General features: G+C 32.3%; 1 protein-coding gene and 1 non-coding gene across 9 annotated transcripts in view; one reads left to right on the plus strand and one right to left on the minus strand.

Annotated features, from left to right (window-relative positions):
- Window positions 1-17,672, plus strand: part of LOC129949854 (dedicator of cytokinesis protein 9) — an 85,647-nt gene that overhangs the window by 58,487 nt on the left and 9,488 nt on the right. For all 8 annotated transcript variants that reach the window (XM_056061534.1, XM_056061536.1, XM_056061532.1 and 5 more), the window contains 6 exons: window positions 7,950-8,066; window positions 10,885-11,327; window positions 11,398-11,701; window positions 11,762-12,863; window positions 12,933-13,186; window positions 13,265-13,600. In XM_056061534.1, coding sequence (XP_055917509.1) covers window positions 7,950-8,066; window positions 10,885-11,327; window positions 11,398-11,701; window positions 11,762-12,863; window positions 12,933-13,186; window positions 13,265-13,600 — 2,556 coding nt within the window. The remainder of the gene's footprint in view (window positions 1-7,949; window positions 8,067-10,884; window positions 11,328-11,397; window positions 11,702-11,761; window positions 12,864-12,932; window positions 13,187-13,264; window positions 13,601-17,672) is intronic.
- On the minus strand, window positions 17,304-17,375 carry Trnaw-cca (transfer RNA tryptophan (anticodon CCA)). Its single transcript has one exon. It is a non-coding gene; the product is annotated as a tRNA-Trp (tRNA).

Genomic DNA, 17,672 nt, shown 5'->3' on the forward strand with positions numbered 1-17,672 from the left:
ACAATTTCACACCGTAATTTTGTTGAATCTCAATACTTTTAAAACAACAATACAAAAAATGTCAGACTTTGAGATTTTCTTTCATACACTATCCAAATGTAATACTGTAAAGCATGTATGCCTTTTCACAGTAATATTTTCCAAACTGTCAAAAATTTACAGCAACCGCGTAAATTTTATTGTGTTTATTGTTGTTTCGCAAACAAGTTGTTTTTTTGCTTTGTATGACTGCTAATACAACATTTTTGCAATTCAAAATACATTTTTTTTACACCGTAAAATTTAAAAAAAATTGCATAAAGAACCAAATAAAGTCCATTCTCTTAAGATGTAACACTATCCTACTTAAAATCAAATACAAACAATTTCATAATATTTTCTTTTTTTGCTGTAACACTGCCAAGTTTTGACACTGTAAATAACACTGTAACTCAGAATAAATCAAATATGGAAATCCACAAGGTTATATTTGGACGTACAACTGAAAACAATCTTATCCTATATTATACTTTTAATAATATCCAAAGTACCAAAGTTGTAACTCAAAGGAAAAAAAAAGTTTTTCAAGTAATTAGAAATTAAAAGAACAAAAACTTCAACTCCAAAATTAATTCTTTTGTAAATTCATTACTTTTTTTCTCTTATCATCGAAGCTTTTAATAAAAACCTCTTCAAACAACAAAACAAAAAAAATTATAAAAATAAATTAAAGTAGCAGTCTTATCAAATATTTCACAGGGTAACTAACCCCAAAGTGTATTGTAATAGAAGTCTGATACCTCCTATATATAGCAGCTTATTGCAAATCGTGCTTTATCGATTTTAATATGAATAATGTACATATTTTTTTCACTTGCAAAATCACTTCAGATATTTCCTCCTACTTCCTCCTACCTACGTGTCATTCACGATTGGATTGCCAGATAAGAAAAGAGAAAATCGATACATGTACACTTCCTCATCCTCATTGACTCATCAACATCATCATCATTGCCTTCGTCATCATCATTTCGAACATCATTATTATCATCATTCAATAAACCTCGTGTATCATAGACTGTGTCTGTGAACCAAGTAAAAATAAAAAGTTTGCTCTCTTTAGGTTTTCCATCATTTCAATAATGAAATCTGCATAAAATGCACTCAGAATGCATTGAACTGGAATCTATGAAGAAATTTAAACCATGTAACCATAAAGCATACGAATAGCTCAGTCGGTCGATTTTGGTGGTGATGATGATGATGATGAGGATGAGTTTGGTGGGTTAAAATAGAAGGACTATACTACGATATATCCCTTGATACACTTGATATATATAGACAATCCAAATGCAATTTGATCTGCTTTATGTTAGCTTGTGAAAAGAGCAATTGGATAAAAGTTGGCCCTATAGGGAGTTGTTGGCAATTTGATTGTAAACTTAGTAAAAGCTCTTAATCATAGAAAATGTGGAAGGCATATATGTATATATTTTAAGTTGACTGGAGAAAAGTTCATAACTCATACATAACAAATTAAAATAATTCCACAAATTATACTCTAAGAGTTTTAATAAGAGGAAAAGCCAGAAACAAATATGGACTTATGTCCCACCATAAATGTATTTCTTTAAATTACACATGCAATCTCCAGTATTATAATCATTTAGTTATAAATTTGACTTGGTTAACATAGTTTCTATTACTTTCTATTTAAATCTGAATAAAACGCAATTATTGGGACATAATGCCATATTTGGTTTACGTAGCGATACGGCCAATTTGGTTGTTTTTAATTTGAAAATGATTCATAACTTCATTGGTAACTTATAATGAATAAACAGGTGAGTTTATAACGATTATGCACATATGTCATGTAGACTGCTCTATTCTTTCGAAAGAAGTAGTTTAATCATAAACCCTTGAGACATAAAGCCATTTTTTTTGTTGAGTTACGCTCAATTTAGTTGCTTCTTACTTGAAATATATTTCATAGCTTGATTTTTGGCTTATAACCGAACAAAAGAGGACGTTAATAGCAATTATGGACTTATGTCTATATGAAATTAATTCTAAACCCATTTAAAGTTATCCCCATACGATTTGTGTAACTATCTTAAAAGAAACAACTGCCATCATCTCCTTAACTCTTTGCGAAACTATATTATGTACACATGTGATGTGAGTTAAAAATGAGTGCAATGTAAATGATTCAATGAAATAAAGAGCTTTTTAAACATCAAAGACAAGAAAGCAGCAAAATCTCGATGTAAAATCACGGAAAGTTGCGTGATTGTTCATATGTTTATTTCATTCGAAGTTGACTGATGTCGGTTTGGCATTGCAAATGGGAGCGATTCTTATTTGTATTTTGTTTCGTGTCCTGAATTCATATATGGACTTTTTTTCTGTTGTATACAAACTTAAGGAAAAAAAAAAACAAAACTAGGGTAAGGTCAGCTTTTTGGTTTTGCATAGTTTTAATCCAATAGTGAATAAAGTGAAGATATCTGCATTAAGTTTTAAAGAGTTTTTTTTTTCAAGGAAAACTTAAGTTCCTTTCATTTTGTAATGTTTTGGTAAGTGTCTCATGTTGGCTCCAAACGGACACAGATTTGTAATAGTCTTTTGTTGTCATTTAAAGTAAATATAAAAGAAAAACAAAACAATTTATGAACTTTCAATTTATGGAACAAAAATAATCCAAGTTGAAATAACGACAAATGTGAAATAGATTCGCCCCTTACAAAATTGAAGAAAATTAATTTTGCCCTCTTTCAATTGTTTGACAATTAAGAAAATTATGCCAAAGGGTTGAATTTTATATTTTTTTTTTACCCTAGATCAATAGAATATAATGACCAACGTAGGAAACATAAGAAGTTCTAATTAGTCTTAATGGATATTCTTTTGCACAGATTTGAGACTCCAAAAAAAAGAATTTCCCGACTGTTTTTATTTCAAATGTATTAACTTCAACAAAACATTTTTGAATTTCTAAAATTGTACGAGAAATAAAGCCAAAAAACGTTACGATATGAAATCGAACAACTCGTTGAGTTTAATTTAAACTTACTATAAAAGTGGTGATAAACACTGAGCTACTTTTCTATCTATCAATAGTATAGTAGAATGTTACTACCGATGAATACTACCGATAAAAGTTAAAGTAGAATCTTACTACAAATGGGTTTTTGACATTTATACGAGTCTCGAATCGATCTTATGTGATTTCGTTCTCAAATGTTGGTACGATTGATATTGCATTTGTATCTCGATGGCTGTGTTCGTTGAGAAGTTGTGCATTAGGAATCATGTGTTTTCCATTGGGGAAAAAAATCAATCTGTTACTGTTGATATTATTTAGTTTTGTTAATAAAAATGGACTAACTGGGCGTATTTTGCAAGAGAAAATAATATATAAGATAAATAAGTTGTGTTATGTTTCCACTAAAAGTTTATCTCAGTTTAGATTAAATAAATCTTTTTGGCGTTTCCACCGCAAAAGAAGATTTAAAACTGATTAAATTTGACAGCACTTTCAAATGCAAATGGTGTTTCGATGTTTCTTATGAAGTGCAAGTGAGATAGTTTGATTCGTGTTAAACAATTAAGAACTGAATAGTTCAGCACCAATATTTAACCTACTCCATGTGCAATTATTGCAAATAAACAGACCATAATGCATTATATGTAAATCCAAACACTCCATACAGGTTTTTCTTCACAAATTTTGACTCGACTCCGATCCCGACCGGAATTGAGTCGAATCAAGCTCATTTCAACTCGATTCAGGGATATAAAGAATTTGGGCGAGCTTCAAAGTCGCTTCAACACCACATGTTAATGTAGTAGTCTACGAACAAACCCCTTATTGAAGTTTTTGTTTTATGTCAAAGCTGAACTTTTGTTTATAGAATCTCAATTTCCAGATGTTTTCTTATCATTTCTTCTTGAAAATTGTCCATTTTATAGTTTTAGTTTTTTGCTGAAGTTAATTTTAACTTTTGATTTTTACAAAACTTTCTTCTACTTGTGTGTGTGTAGTAGTACCAATTTTTAAATACAAAAATCTGGCTACTGCCGATGCGTTTTCTTGGGAATTTTTTACTATACTATTTATAGAACGCCAAAAAACACGGGTATTGAGTCTGATACCAGACTGGAACCACCGTGATGCAAATACATAATGTACTTTCTAAAAGTTCAACAGCTTTGACAAAATAAATACGACTAATTTATTCAACAAAGAGTTTAATTTTTAAAAAAATGAAAACAAATAAAATTCCAAAATTGGTAACTAACCTATAATAACCCTTCTCGGGTCTAAATTATGTAACTTATTTATTTTAAATGATATCACCAAACATTTTGTACTATTTGTTCTCCCATAAATATATATTTTCGTGTATGCGAGTGAATCTACATACAATAATTTATTTTAATAAAAGATAGATCAAAACCTTGACCTACATTTTACAAAACCCAACTGTGTTGGCTTATATTTTGTATACTATTTATATTCATAAAGCCCCATACTTCCGTTTTGTATCTATTCAATAATGTAAAGCGGACATCGTTCTCAAAAACGCCCCCGAATAAGTGCGTAGTTTAAATTGTTTTTTAACTTTATAGGGTATGTATTGGTTTTGTGCAAAAAAGTTTTTGTTTCGATTTCCTATAAACTTTTCTATAAAATTATTCCCTTGGTCATTATTGGCATTTGTATTTTTGTCATGCCTCAAGCTTTTTATCATATGTCAATATTCTTTTCTCTTTCATTCAAATCAAACGTCAAAAAACTTCAATTTGCAGAAAGTGACATTTATATTGTTTATTTAGAGCAACTTCGTGCGATCCAGTCGTGCATGTTATATTAATTTAATTTAATTAACACTCAATGCTGCGCCGCGGTGCTATGGTATGATTATGGTGCGTGCCTTTAAAGAAAACGCGCTCTGATCAGTGGCGGCAGTGGGGCGGCACAATACAAAAACCATCACGGGAAAGTGGGTGTAATTTGGACATGCAAACAAGATGTGTGTTTCCTCTCACTTGGCAGCTTTATTTGTCATCATCATCTTTGCCGCCACCACCAGCGCTGCCACCACTTCTGGCGCTGCTGGCACTGCTGTCGTGATGATGTTAATGATTGACATTAGACTCATGTGCTTGCATCTTAATAAGACCAAATAAGTCTTTATGTACATATATTATTATTATTCTACAAAAATAACTGTCACACTTTGTGTTTTAAGAGATGTGAGATGTGACTTTTTACGCCAACAACATAAGGTAATTGATGATTTGTTGATGATTGTCAATTAGTTTTCATGGCCAATGAAAATGTTTTTTTTACAAATGGTTTGAGTAATTTTCTATGATCAGACATTAGATTGAAGACCTTCTCTTGATTGCGGTGCGAACAATTTAATCATACATCGATGGAAAATGGAAATGAAGAAGATTCACTGACAGACATCACACATAAAATAGAAAGTTAAACGGCGGCGGCGATGTGACGTGGTTTTGGTTTTCAATTAATTTGAGAAAATTTTCTTTTCAAATTAATGTAATCGGGGTATACAATAAAAAATCATGGAGTCTAAAACTGTTAACTGTATTTTAAATGTCAAACATGTGTTACATTTAAAATTTGTTCGTAAATACACAAAATCCTTACGAGAAATGATTTTTTTTTTGTATCTAAAACATGTTAATTTCTCAAACTTTTTACTGATATTTATTGTTTAAAAATTGATGTATATTTTTAAATTTCATAAATCTATTCTTTATTACGAAAGAGTTTATATGAAAATAAAAACATTTTAAGTTTCACTTACAACTCTGAACCATTCCATTCTTGAAGAAGACATGCAATTTTGAAAGATCTATGCCTTATGGCTGAAACAGAAACAAGCTTCAGCTTCGGCTTCGTCTGACGTTGCCGAGTTCAGCCATGGGAATTCAATGCATGCTATCACAATGATGCTTCAACCTCACGTTTCATTTGACAATCGCAAGGAAATAACGTAATGTGACTCTAAACGGAATCCCTAGTTCAAATTTGCTCAACGTTTGCTTGTCTGACAGCTCAACAGCTGCCAAAAAATCAACAAACAAAATTCATTTGCTTTTGGAGGGATTCCCATTTTTTATTATAGGCTGTGTAAGCTACTTCCGCAATAAATTAATTTTTTTCAATTTCAAAACTCACATTTTTTTTATTTTGAAAAAAAAAAAAATGACAGCTGCTAATGACAGAAGTACCATTTTAGAAAAGTTATATTGGAAGTGTCATTCAAAGCAACCTAGAAGCAGGCCCAACGTAATGCAGACGAAGCCGAAGCTAAAGCTGAATCGTATTTGTGTTTCAGCCATTACTATTTTATATTTGAATATTTCTTCTTCGTTTGTTAAAAAAAGCATTTTAGAACCTACAAAGATTATAATTAGGTTAACTTTCCTTTATTAACTTATTTGTTTCCCAAAAAACTTATGTAAAAGTTTTATTATAAAATAAAAAGTGTTTTATAAAATTTTACACATTTTTTAGCTCTAAGAAAAGTTTCTAGAATCTGATTAGAAAGCTGCCAAAAAATTGCCTTCCAACTTTATAGGAAAGTTGACTATAAATTTAGTCAAGAGATCTTCTTACCTATCAAGTCAAGTCTACTTATGTCAAAATGACAGTTGATCATGTTTTTTTTATTCAACTGAAAGTTGAACTTTATAAGTCTATGATTTATTTATTTTCGACACAATTCCATATATTGTTTTATCAAATTTGAAAAGTATTCTTAACAATAAAAAATACAAATCGTGATGGACTTGTAGTTTGTCTGTGAGTGTTATATAGACAATAATGTTTTTGGAAGTTCTTTTACTATAAACTTAAAGTAAAGGTTTGTTAGTAAAGTTTTGAATTTGAAATTCATGACACTTTAAAAACTAACTAGTTGCCTTGGTCAAAATGTACGTTCAAAGTTCAAAGAAGTTGACTGCAAATGAAGTTCCTTATTTTGTCTGAACCTGCCCAATAAAATCTTACTTCTGGACTTGAAATTGCAACCACAGATAATTAAACGTCAGGCTTGACAATTGTCATATATCTTAGTTTCCAGTCAATATTTCAAAAAAGTTAGCCCTTTATGGGAACGAACATTTTTGACTGTCAAATAAAAACAAACAAAGATACACCTAAGACAAGACACACCTAATGCAGTGATCCAAGTGTTCAAATTGGTTTGATAATCTTTATTTTTAATAAGTATACCAATGTTTTCCTTATCATCAAATTGTTTTCTTCAAATAAGCTTGTGCATGCATAAGTGAAACACACCTTGAATTTAAGTTGATATAAAATATTACTCTTAATTGAAGTATTCATGTGTACAAAAGGTACATACCTTCATGTATAACATAGCATAAAATGCCTCAAATATATATAGACCCATTGTCGAGATCTCCAAATTTAATGTACTCATGAGCAATAATCTTATTATTACTTATAATGCCTTAGCCTTTTCTTCTCATCATAACCGCTTTTTATCATTCTATAAATTATTTGAAATATTCTGAGATCCAAAACATCACCAAATATATATTTTTTGTTGTTGTTCCCTCATGTTTCTACCTACAATTTATCTAGCCTTAGCCTCAAGCAATCAAAACAAGTTTATAAGCTTAATAATAGACAAACATATAAAACATACATACATACATACATACATACAAGGGACAATAATTTAGTTTCATAATTTTTTTATTTCAATAAAATTTATTCTACCTTTATTTACAATCCAAAAAAAAGTGTGTAAATTAACGATGTGGTATTATTTATTTTCAAATAAAAAAAATATTACTATAGTAATTTGCTTTGTGTGCTTATACTTGTATTTTGAAAACAAAAACAAAATATGTGAACATAAATCTTATTTGTAATTTTTTTTGTTTTTTTCTATTTTTAGAACAAACCTTCGGTTGTGGAACCAATTGATTTTGAAGGATTTATAGCCAAAAACAAAACATTAATTCAAAATGATCCACATCGTGAGCTGTTAATGTATCCAAATGATGATGTTTCGGTAAGAAAAACAAAAAAATATTAAATTAGATACCAATTCGTTTCAGTAACACGTATAAAAGTAATAAAATAAAGTGTGTCGCTAAGAATTACCAACATTATAAAAGATTTAGGAATATCGATAAGAGACAAAAATTGTATCATATCTGAAAATTTTCCATGCTTCAATTCATGCTAAATAGCAGTATCACTTAGTCCTGCACTATTTATTTTTGTACTTAGACCCACGCATGTTGAACAGACGTCAATCTGTGGCCGCCCAAATCTGTACGAGAAATTAGTATGGAAGTTCGATTCGGACACATTTTTGCACAGTTTAAAAAAACATACCTTTTTTATTTTCTTTCTTAAAGTTCGTGGGTTTTTTCTTATGACCCCAATATCTGTATGACTCCCTGTTTGTTAAATATTTACTTTTTGGTAAAAATAAACATTTCTCTAAAAAAAAATAGTTATCCAATAGAAGGGTTTTATTACTAAAATCTTATTATTAAAATCTTACATTTCATTAACAGAACTTGGGAAATTCCAAAACGTTTTCCTATTGACCTGTCAAACAGAATTAAAAAATAAATAGTTTTCCCTTACAAGAAATGATTTCGAGAAAATCTTGAAGAAATCTACAACTCAAAAATGTACACGAAATTCCATAAGTTTTGAGAACAGAAATTGAAATTGAATATGAAATTTTTCACCCCTGTAACTTTGACAACCAAAATAATTTTGTTGGTGTGATTTGTCTACGTCTAAAGATAACATCTGCATTAAAAAGTGAATTTCGACTTATTCCGTTCTCACAACTGACGATTCTATTTCTAAGGTAGTAAACATTTTTAGTAGTTTGTACAAAATATGATGAGCTCTTCCTTTACCACGGTTCTTACACTGGTTGTCAATAACAATCCATTTGTAAGCTCTTTAGAGAAGCATAATCTCTTTGCTAGGCAGTTCGCCGCCAGTTCAACGCTGCCAGAAACTGTTATGATTCCTCTCGTACTTGAGGTCTTAAATGATTTTGTGGGATGAATCTTCTTTCATACTTATACTGTTGCTAAAAATGTGTTCTTCTACGCCAGCAAAACCACTGCAATAGCTTTTCCATCTATCCTATTCTACAGGTATCTTTCTAAGTAGTTGAAAAACCGCATTCGCTGAAAAAATGGCGAATATTCATCTCCCCCTCAAATTATAGACCGATAGCACTATAGTCTAATTGAGAAACGAAAGCTTCTTAATGGCCGACAGTACAGCTTTCGTAGAACTGGTCCATTGGTGTCCTCATGGCTAATCTCAGTGAACAGTGAAAGAAATATTTATATCGTATTAAAGAAAGTAATATTATTGCGTTGGAATTTTAAAAGCATTTTTGCATCAAATCCTCTTATAAAAATTACCTTTCGGACCCTTCAATAAAGTTATATTGGATGAGTTTAAGTCTAAAAGCAAAAAAATAAATGCTGGTGTACCTCAGGGCTCTGTTGTATCTCCGGCAATATTTCTTATTTTTATTTATGATCTACTGTCTGCAACTTCTTATCTAATTAATTGTTTCGCTGATACACTTGGTTTTTCTTATTCGTTTCTAGACTCTTCTTTGAATGTGGAATGAATTAACTTTGTTTTCGTCATTTTAACTCTCAGAAGTTCAAAACCCATGCACACGGACACCTCCTTTCTTACCCAACCCTGTTTTCTTATTTAAGACCCTTTGACAAAAAAAAAATAATAATAATACCTTATCAGTACCATCTTCAAGATTGTCCAAACTTACTATTTCGCTGACAATAGCAAGCTTCTGAACATACAAATTTTTAGAACAAAGTGATTCGAAATATTTAGGGGATAAGTTGTATTTTTCAAAAATGTCAATAGATATATGTAATGTATACATAATTTGGAAGATCAAATGGCTTTAGTCTTTTTTAATCTCTGGCTGTTGTTGCAACAAAAAGACAAACAATATTAATGTGTATCATTATCTCGTCCCACACTCATTAATCTCTATTTTTTTATTAGTCTGCTAAAACCATAGATTTATAGTTTCATTTTGGTTTTGTTCACTGTAATCAGCAAGTCTGCCATTCAAAATCATATGACTACTTTTATCTCAAAACAAATTCCGGTTGCTAGATAAAAAGTAACAGAAAAGTCTCACGAAAAAAATATCCTTATCGCAAAATGCCGGTATATCAAATGACTCCACTTAAAATATCGTCTCAAGCAGTCATGAAGAATAAACCGACAAGCTTGATTTAAAAAAAAAGAGTCGTCTATTTGCTGGAGCGGCTTCCGCTTTAAAATAGTTTCCTCAAAACAGATGAGAGTTACCTCTGCCTTATGACTAAACATTCACAACCTATTAAAACACTTTTTATGTGAACACGTGCCTTGGTCTTCTAGTCATACGACGCAATTTGCCTCCCTTACAACTCTATTAAAACTAAAATGATGTGTCAACAACTGAACTAAGCCAAACCTAGCTAATTAAAGCATCAACCGTCCGAAACATCCAACTTTTCACATGGCCATTCATGTAACACGTTACAAAAACACAAATAAAAAATGTCATTTACTCATATATTGTAAATTACCCAGATTGAAATTAAATTGATAAGAGTCACCATGCATTCAGATTTAAATGACACACTTTTTAGTTTTTGTAACATGAACCTTCTTCTTGTCACGCAACGTTGATTTTTTAATTAATTTAATTTAATTTAATACTCTCAACTCTAATTCAATTTCTCTTACTCTCGTCTCATTTTCGTTTTCATTCTCGTTTGCACTCAACAAACAAACAAACGAAAAAACACCCACAGGAAGTTGTATTGCCACGTAAATTTCGCACAATCTCGAGTACAATACCAAAATTTAGCGCACCACCAAATACAACAATTATCACGCACAATAACAACGTATCATCGCACAATGGGAGCATTTCCTCGCAGAATGGAAACGCAAATGGAAATGCCAATGGCAATGGTAATTTATCAAGACAAAACTCACTCTCGTCCACACAATCGTCCTCGCCGAATGGTTCATTGGGTTCAATTACTTCACCGCTGTCGGCAACATCCTCATCATCGTCCTCGTCGAGTTCGACATTGAAAACAAGCACTGGAACAATAAGTCAGAGACCATCATCACCAATGGGTGGAGGGACGTTGCTCACTCGACAGTCACTGTATACGTATCAAACTAATAATCACTTGGTCCACTATAAGTACAGCACTTATGGTGGAACTTGTCATGATCTTCCCAAGTAAGTTTAAATTTATATCCCTCCAAATAGTCCTTTTTATTAACATCATGTATTTTTTTGTAATATCCAGAATCATTCCCGCTGAACAACTAAAAGAAGAACTCTATGAAATCGATGCGGATCAAGATCGCATTGACGAACAAATGACGAAGTCACAGGCTGATTCCATAACCAAACAAGGCTATCTGCTGAAAGGCCCCGATACAAGTTCCGATAGAATGTTTGCCAACATTGGTTCAAAGTCATTCAAAAGGAGATATTGCTATCTGCGGCAGGAGGTCGATGGAACCTACATCTTGGAGCTCCACAAAGACGAAAGGCAGGGTGAAGCCAAAGCTACTATTGTCATGGATTTCTGTACAGAAGTTGTACAGGTAAGTTACTTCTTAGAACCCACGCTTTACCTTGTAAATTAAATATATGAATTTATTTAGAATCCTAAAAGAAGTCGTCTGTGCTTTGAACTACGCATGACAGCTGGACACAAATCCTTTACCCTCGCAGCTGAAAACGACGAAGATTTCAAAGACTGGCTGAGTAAACTATCTTCGGTCCTGCAACAAAATAAAATCCAAGAAGATAAACGTGTGTCTAGTTTGGAGCGAGCTCCACCACCTAGTCCCAGTACCATGATGTTTGGCACCCTCAAAGGTCTCGATCAGAGCATGAATCCTCAGTTGATTAAATACGGCCGTGAAACTGACATATCGATTGCCCAGGCTAGGAGAGAAAATAGACGAAGACTCTTTGCATGTTACCAATCGCCCAGCAAAGCCACCATCTCAGACCATGTTGACCAGTATCGTGAGCAATTTGGCCAACGGATACTTGTGACTTGTAAGAGTTTGAAATTTCGCCTACAAAATCCAACGGATGGAGAGAAGGAATCTCTGTGTCAAGTTGAGCCATACATAACGAGTCTGGCTTTGTATGATGCCAAAGCCGGACGAAAACTGACTGAAACATTTTATTTTGATATAAACTCGGAAAATGTTAGAGACATGCTGCCAAGTCAATGCTGTTCATCCAGAACAGAGATGAATGGTGGTTCGAAGAGGTCTATGAATGGTGAGCTACCAGGAGAATTAGCCAAATTACCTGAGGATTGGTTGACCTATCCCAAGCAGGGAATCCTTAGTGTAACAACACCGCATCCTGATGTTTTTCTGGTAGTGAAAATCGAAAAGATACTTCAGGGTGGTATAAATCAGTCCACAGAGCCATATCTAAAAGCTGCAAAAGATCCCAAAGCTGGCCTGAAGCTGCACAAGTCGGTAAGGTCGTATTCACAGAAAATCGGTCACTATCGCATGCCTTTCGCATGGGCTGCGAGACCTTTATTCCGTCTGTATAGCAGTGAACTGGATACAACAATAGAATTCCCTGCAATCTATCGACAAGATGCAAATCGCTTGAAAGACGAAGAATTGTTAAGACTTCTGGCCGAATACCGAAAGCCGGATAAATTTAGTAAACTAACTGTGATACCCGGATGTATTAAGATCGATATTGAAGGAATATCGGAACTGCCAAATAGTAAGAAAGAAATGAAAAGTTCATTCACCTAAAAACTTGTCTAATGTGAATTTTTGTTATAACTTTCAGACTCCTTGACAACAACTCTGGCGCCATTAAAGCCATTTCCTATGCCTCCAGTAGTTGAACCAACTTTGGAACTATCAGAATTCCAGAGCACCTCAGAACGTGATATAAATCCCTATACAACATTTGTAAATCACTTCTTTGTCTATCCAATTGGACTTTCATTCGATAGCCAGAAAGTGTTTTCAAGAGCTCGCAATATAACTGTAATTATTGAACTACGCGAAACGGATGGAGATGACTCGAAAGCACTCAAAGTAAAAATCTCCTCATTAACATACCATACATACCTCTTATGTACAAACTCTCTCTTCATCTCTATTTTTTTTCTGTAGTGCATTTATGGACGACCGGGACAAGATTTGTTTGTTTCTCAAATAGCCTGTCCGGTACTGCATCACAGTACCACGCCGACATGGTATGAGGAGATTAAATTGCGCCTGCCATTGCATCTTACAAATCAGCATCATTTACTCTTCTCATTCCTTCACGTTTCCTGTAATCTCTCAAAGAAACGCGATACAAATGCTTCATTCGAAACGCCAGTAGGCTATGCCTGGTTGCCGTTGCTCAATAAGGGAAAAATTAATTTAGAAGAACAAATATTGCCAGTGGCTGCTACATTGCCTGGTGGATATTTGTCCATTCAGCCACTTGGTCTTGGCAAGGGGGTAAGTGTTAACTTTTGTATTCTATAGTGTATTTTTGTTTTGGGGAATTTTCTTTCTTGTTTATTTGAATTTTTTTTTGTTGTTTTGTTGAAAATTAAACATAAGAACAAAAAATAAATTCCATGTGCTTAAATTCTATAAATAACTTCTACTGACATACATACTCGTACATTTTTTATTCCATATGGGATATTTTAGGTATATTATTATTTATAATATTGGCACGTTTCTTAAGTTTTTTCTAAGTGGGTGACGTACTTATTTTTTCGTTCAACAAATTGAATTCCTATGCTAATGATGTGGGCGAATGAACTTAAATTAATGATTCGTTTTGAGTCATAAAAGCTCAAGAAAGATGCAAGGTTATTAAAATTTGACTTATCATTCATTCATATAATTTTTGTCTTAATTCAAAAGTGTGTCAAAGTTTTCGGCTTTCTTTTGAAAACAAATTTTAATGTCGCAATTTGAAAAGTTTTCCGACCTTGAAAAAACTATAGATTTTTTTGAATAAGAATAAAGAATGTCCTATCCTTTGCTTCGATGTTGATTTTTTGTGAATTTTTTAAATTATTTATTTGTTAGAATTTTTCTTTGTGGTAATTATTGTAAATTATTATTACATTCGAACTCTGATAATTAGATCTATACAAAAACCATAATTTTATTTTAAAGAGACAAACTAAGCTTCTTAATGCTTACAGAATTTATGGGGAATATAATTACAAATGTCTCCTAAAAATCATTTTAAAATTTCAATATCATAGACAAACATGTTTTTGATAATGATAAACAGTGATTCTTCATAATCCAGAGTCTTTCGACTTAGACCATAATTCTCCCACTCAACTGCCGCACTCTTAAGGTGTGTCCAAACGAAAGAAATATTTTTGACACATTTTTGAAACATTTCAGAAACATTTAGGAAACAGTTCAAATGCATTTCAGAAACTGAGAAATGTTTCTCAAATCGTCATGGCCAAAAAATGAACAATTTGAATAAATTTCTGAAATGTTTTTTGTTAAAATGAGAAACATTTCAGAAACCCCCCAGTTTATGAATTGTTCTACACCAGAGCCCAAAAAAAATGCAAATATTATTAAATTTCTTTTATCTTACTTAACGTTTACGGGGAGTTTAATATTCGAGTACGGGTTTTAATTCTTATGAAGTTAAGAACCAATCAAGTAAAAAAAATCTAGATTCAACATATTTGGAAGCATCTAACAATCGTAAAAACCGTCGGGTGCATTCATAAAGCTAGTGACTACGTAGTCAAAATTTAACTAGTTTTGTGAATGCAAAATTGCACTACAAAACTAGTCAATACGGAACTGTCATATTAATGACACAAACAAATATTTAAACAAGAAACATTTGTGTTTACAGGTACTTTAAATAGTTGTTTCTGTTTAAATTCAATACAACCATATAGAAGATATAATATGATTGATTTATATTTGTATTTAAATACCGAAAGATTTATTTCATTTTGAATTCTTGTGTCCTTACCGAGCAGCTGATTGTGAAACGTCAAAGCCAATGTGGACTAACTTTGTAGAATCTCTTCACTACGTAGCAACTAGCTAAGTGAATGCTCCTATTGGCTGTGTTCAATCTGGAGGTGGATAGGCTATCCTGGATGTGTGGATTTTTAGGTACCTTTTGAACGAGTTGGCTACCTAAATTTAGGTAGCTCCCAAAAAATAAAAACATAACCTACGTCTATTGGACGTACAAATCATGTGTATCTCTTATGGCCTATGAAATATGGTTATCTTTCTAGGGTTAAACAACCATTTTAAGGATAACTCACTGGATTTTTACCAAAAAACATACAAATTCGAACCACATGTTGAATCAGCTGTTCTGTCAGATAACCGCATTTACCATAATTTCTTGGATACTTTTGGATTCCTTTTTTGACAGCCCAGATATTCTAGATCAGCTGTTCCTTTTCACGTAAAACACTAACAAAAGGGCATCCTATCTGTCTGAGATTGAACGCAACCATTGACTTACTGACTGAAGTGTCATCCTCATTGGTATGGTGTCAGGAATTTAGAATTTGAGTCGTATCAAAATATATAAGCAACATTTTGAAGCTTTTAACTGAGGTGGTGTGAAATCTTGGCAAATTTCTTTTAAATTTTGTCATTCGTGTGTTCTATACGATTTGATTTTTCTGGATTATAAAATACAGTAGTTTTGAGAAATTGACGTGTGTACCAAGGAAAGGAAAGAAAAGTGTAAACTAGAGACTTGCATAATTTAAAAAAATATTGCATAAGAATTATATACATATAAAACATGAATGTAACAAAAAAACCGATACAAAGAATTTTCATCTTAGAAAATATCTTTAAGATCCAAGGAGATTTTTTAATGATCTTCCAAATCTATATACGCTATTTATACAAAATTTAGTGTTGAGAGGGATGTGTACAGTGTACACAAAGTAGTTACTCCACCCAAATGTAAGATGAAGCTATAATCTGTTCGTACTAACATTCAATCAACAAACAAAAACTATATTCAAAATCTTAGACTTAACTTTCTCAATTTTGTAATTCGCCATTTAGTGAGCCACTAGGCAACTTTCTTTTCTACTTTTCTAGAACATTTTAATTGTTACATTTTTCTTTGTGGGCCACTCTTTGGCTATTTAACATAAAAACCTTGACAGAAGACTAAGTAAGTAAAACCATTTATATGAATTTACTTGTTTACTCATTGTTTCTAAATGAAGGATTTGTAACTCATTCTAACAACTACAAAATTTGTAGTTTCTCTTTGAGTTAACAAACCGGTCTTCGTTGTGACTAAACTGTCGCAACATTTAGACTTTTTCATATCCTTTCTAGTTTTTTGGTAAACAAAAACTTTGAAAAAATGCTGAACCCTTTATGCTTTTTAAAAATATCACAAGTCTATCACATAGAGATGGCTGAAATGCGATTTTATTTTATTTACTACATTTGCTACGTCTGCTACATAAATGAGGTAGTTAATGTAATTAAATGTAGTTAACGTAGTTAAATGTAGCAGACGTAGCGGTAGACGTCAAAACGTAGTTTGAAATGTCCATTCAACCACCAAATTGACAAATTGCATCTAAAAGATAACTGTGTTAGTGTGAAAAACTAACTCTCGTCTTCGGATACACTATACTCTTAAAATAAACGACAAAAATAAAACAGATGATTATTAAATTTGCATTTTTCTTTCATAAAACTTCGAACTACTGGATTTAGTTCATTTACGCAAGATATTTGGTTCTTATGTATAGTTCAGTGTTTTTCACTCGTTAGTCGTTACTTATTCACTCGTTTTTTTTTAAATTATTTTTGAAATTTAACGTTTTTTGTGAAGGTAGCACACGTAACAAATGTAAGGTAGTAAATGAAACAAATCAAACGTGTAGTTTACCGAGTAAATTACCTGAAGTAATCTACTCTGCCATCTCTAAATTCACAACGTCTATTGTTGTTTTACCGTGGTAGATGGACGTTTTCGGTGGAGGCGTGTAGTATAAATCCATGTAATCTACGTCTCTTTTTTTTCAGTCATCCCAATCACTGTAGCGTGTTCCAGGCAGAACTTCTTTCCATTGGACACTGCCTCTAAAAATCAATAACAGCCAAATAGTCGAATGTTTTCAGTTTTATTTTATAATTTAAAAAATAAAAAAGAAAATCATTTTGACCCCGACGTGATTTGAACACGCAACCTTCTGATCTGGAGTCAGACGCGCTACCGTTGCGCCACGGAGTCTTGTTGTAAATTAATTCCCTATTGAGTATAAGTAAACGTTACTTCTAACTGAAGTATCGTTCAGAGTAGGTAAAAAGTGGTGAAGGATTCATTGTTCCAGGACTTCACGAAATGGATCAATATTTTGAAAATTTACTTTTAACTCAAGAAAAGTATGAACAAAGTTGTTTCTTTCGAACAAAAACAAAAACGTCCCCCAGTTGTTAAATGGAAACAAAAAAAGTCAAGTTCGCAAGTGCAAGTGAATGCAAAAATTAAAAAAAATATTCATTCATATCATGAAACACTTCTGATAGT

The sequence above is a fragment of the Eupeodes corollae genome, chromosome 3 (genome assembly GCF_945859685.1).
Source record: "Eupeodes corollae chromosome 3, idEupCoro1.1, whole genome shotgun sequence".
Taxonomy (NCBI): Eukaryota; Metazoa; Arthropoda; class Insecta; order Diptera; family Syrphidae; genus Eupeodes; species Eupeodes corollae.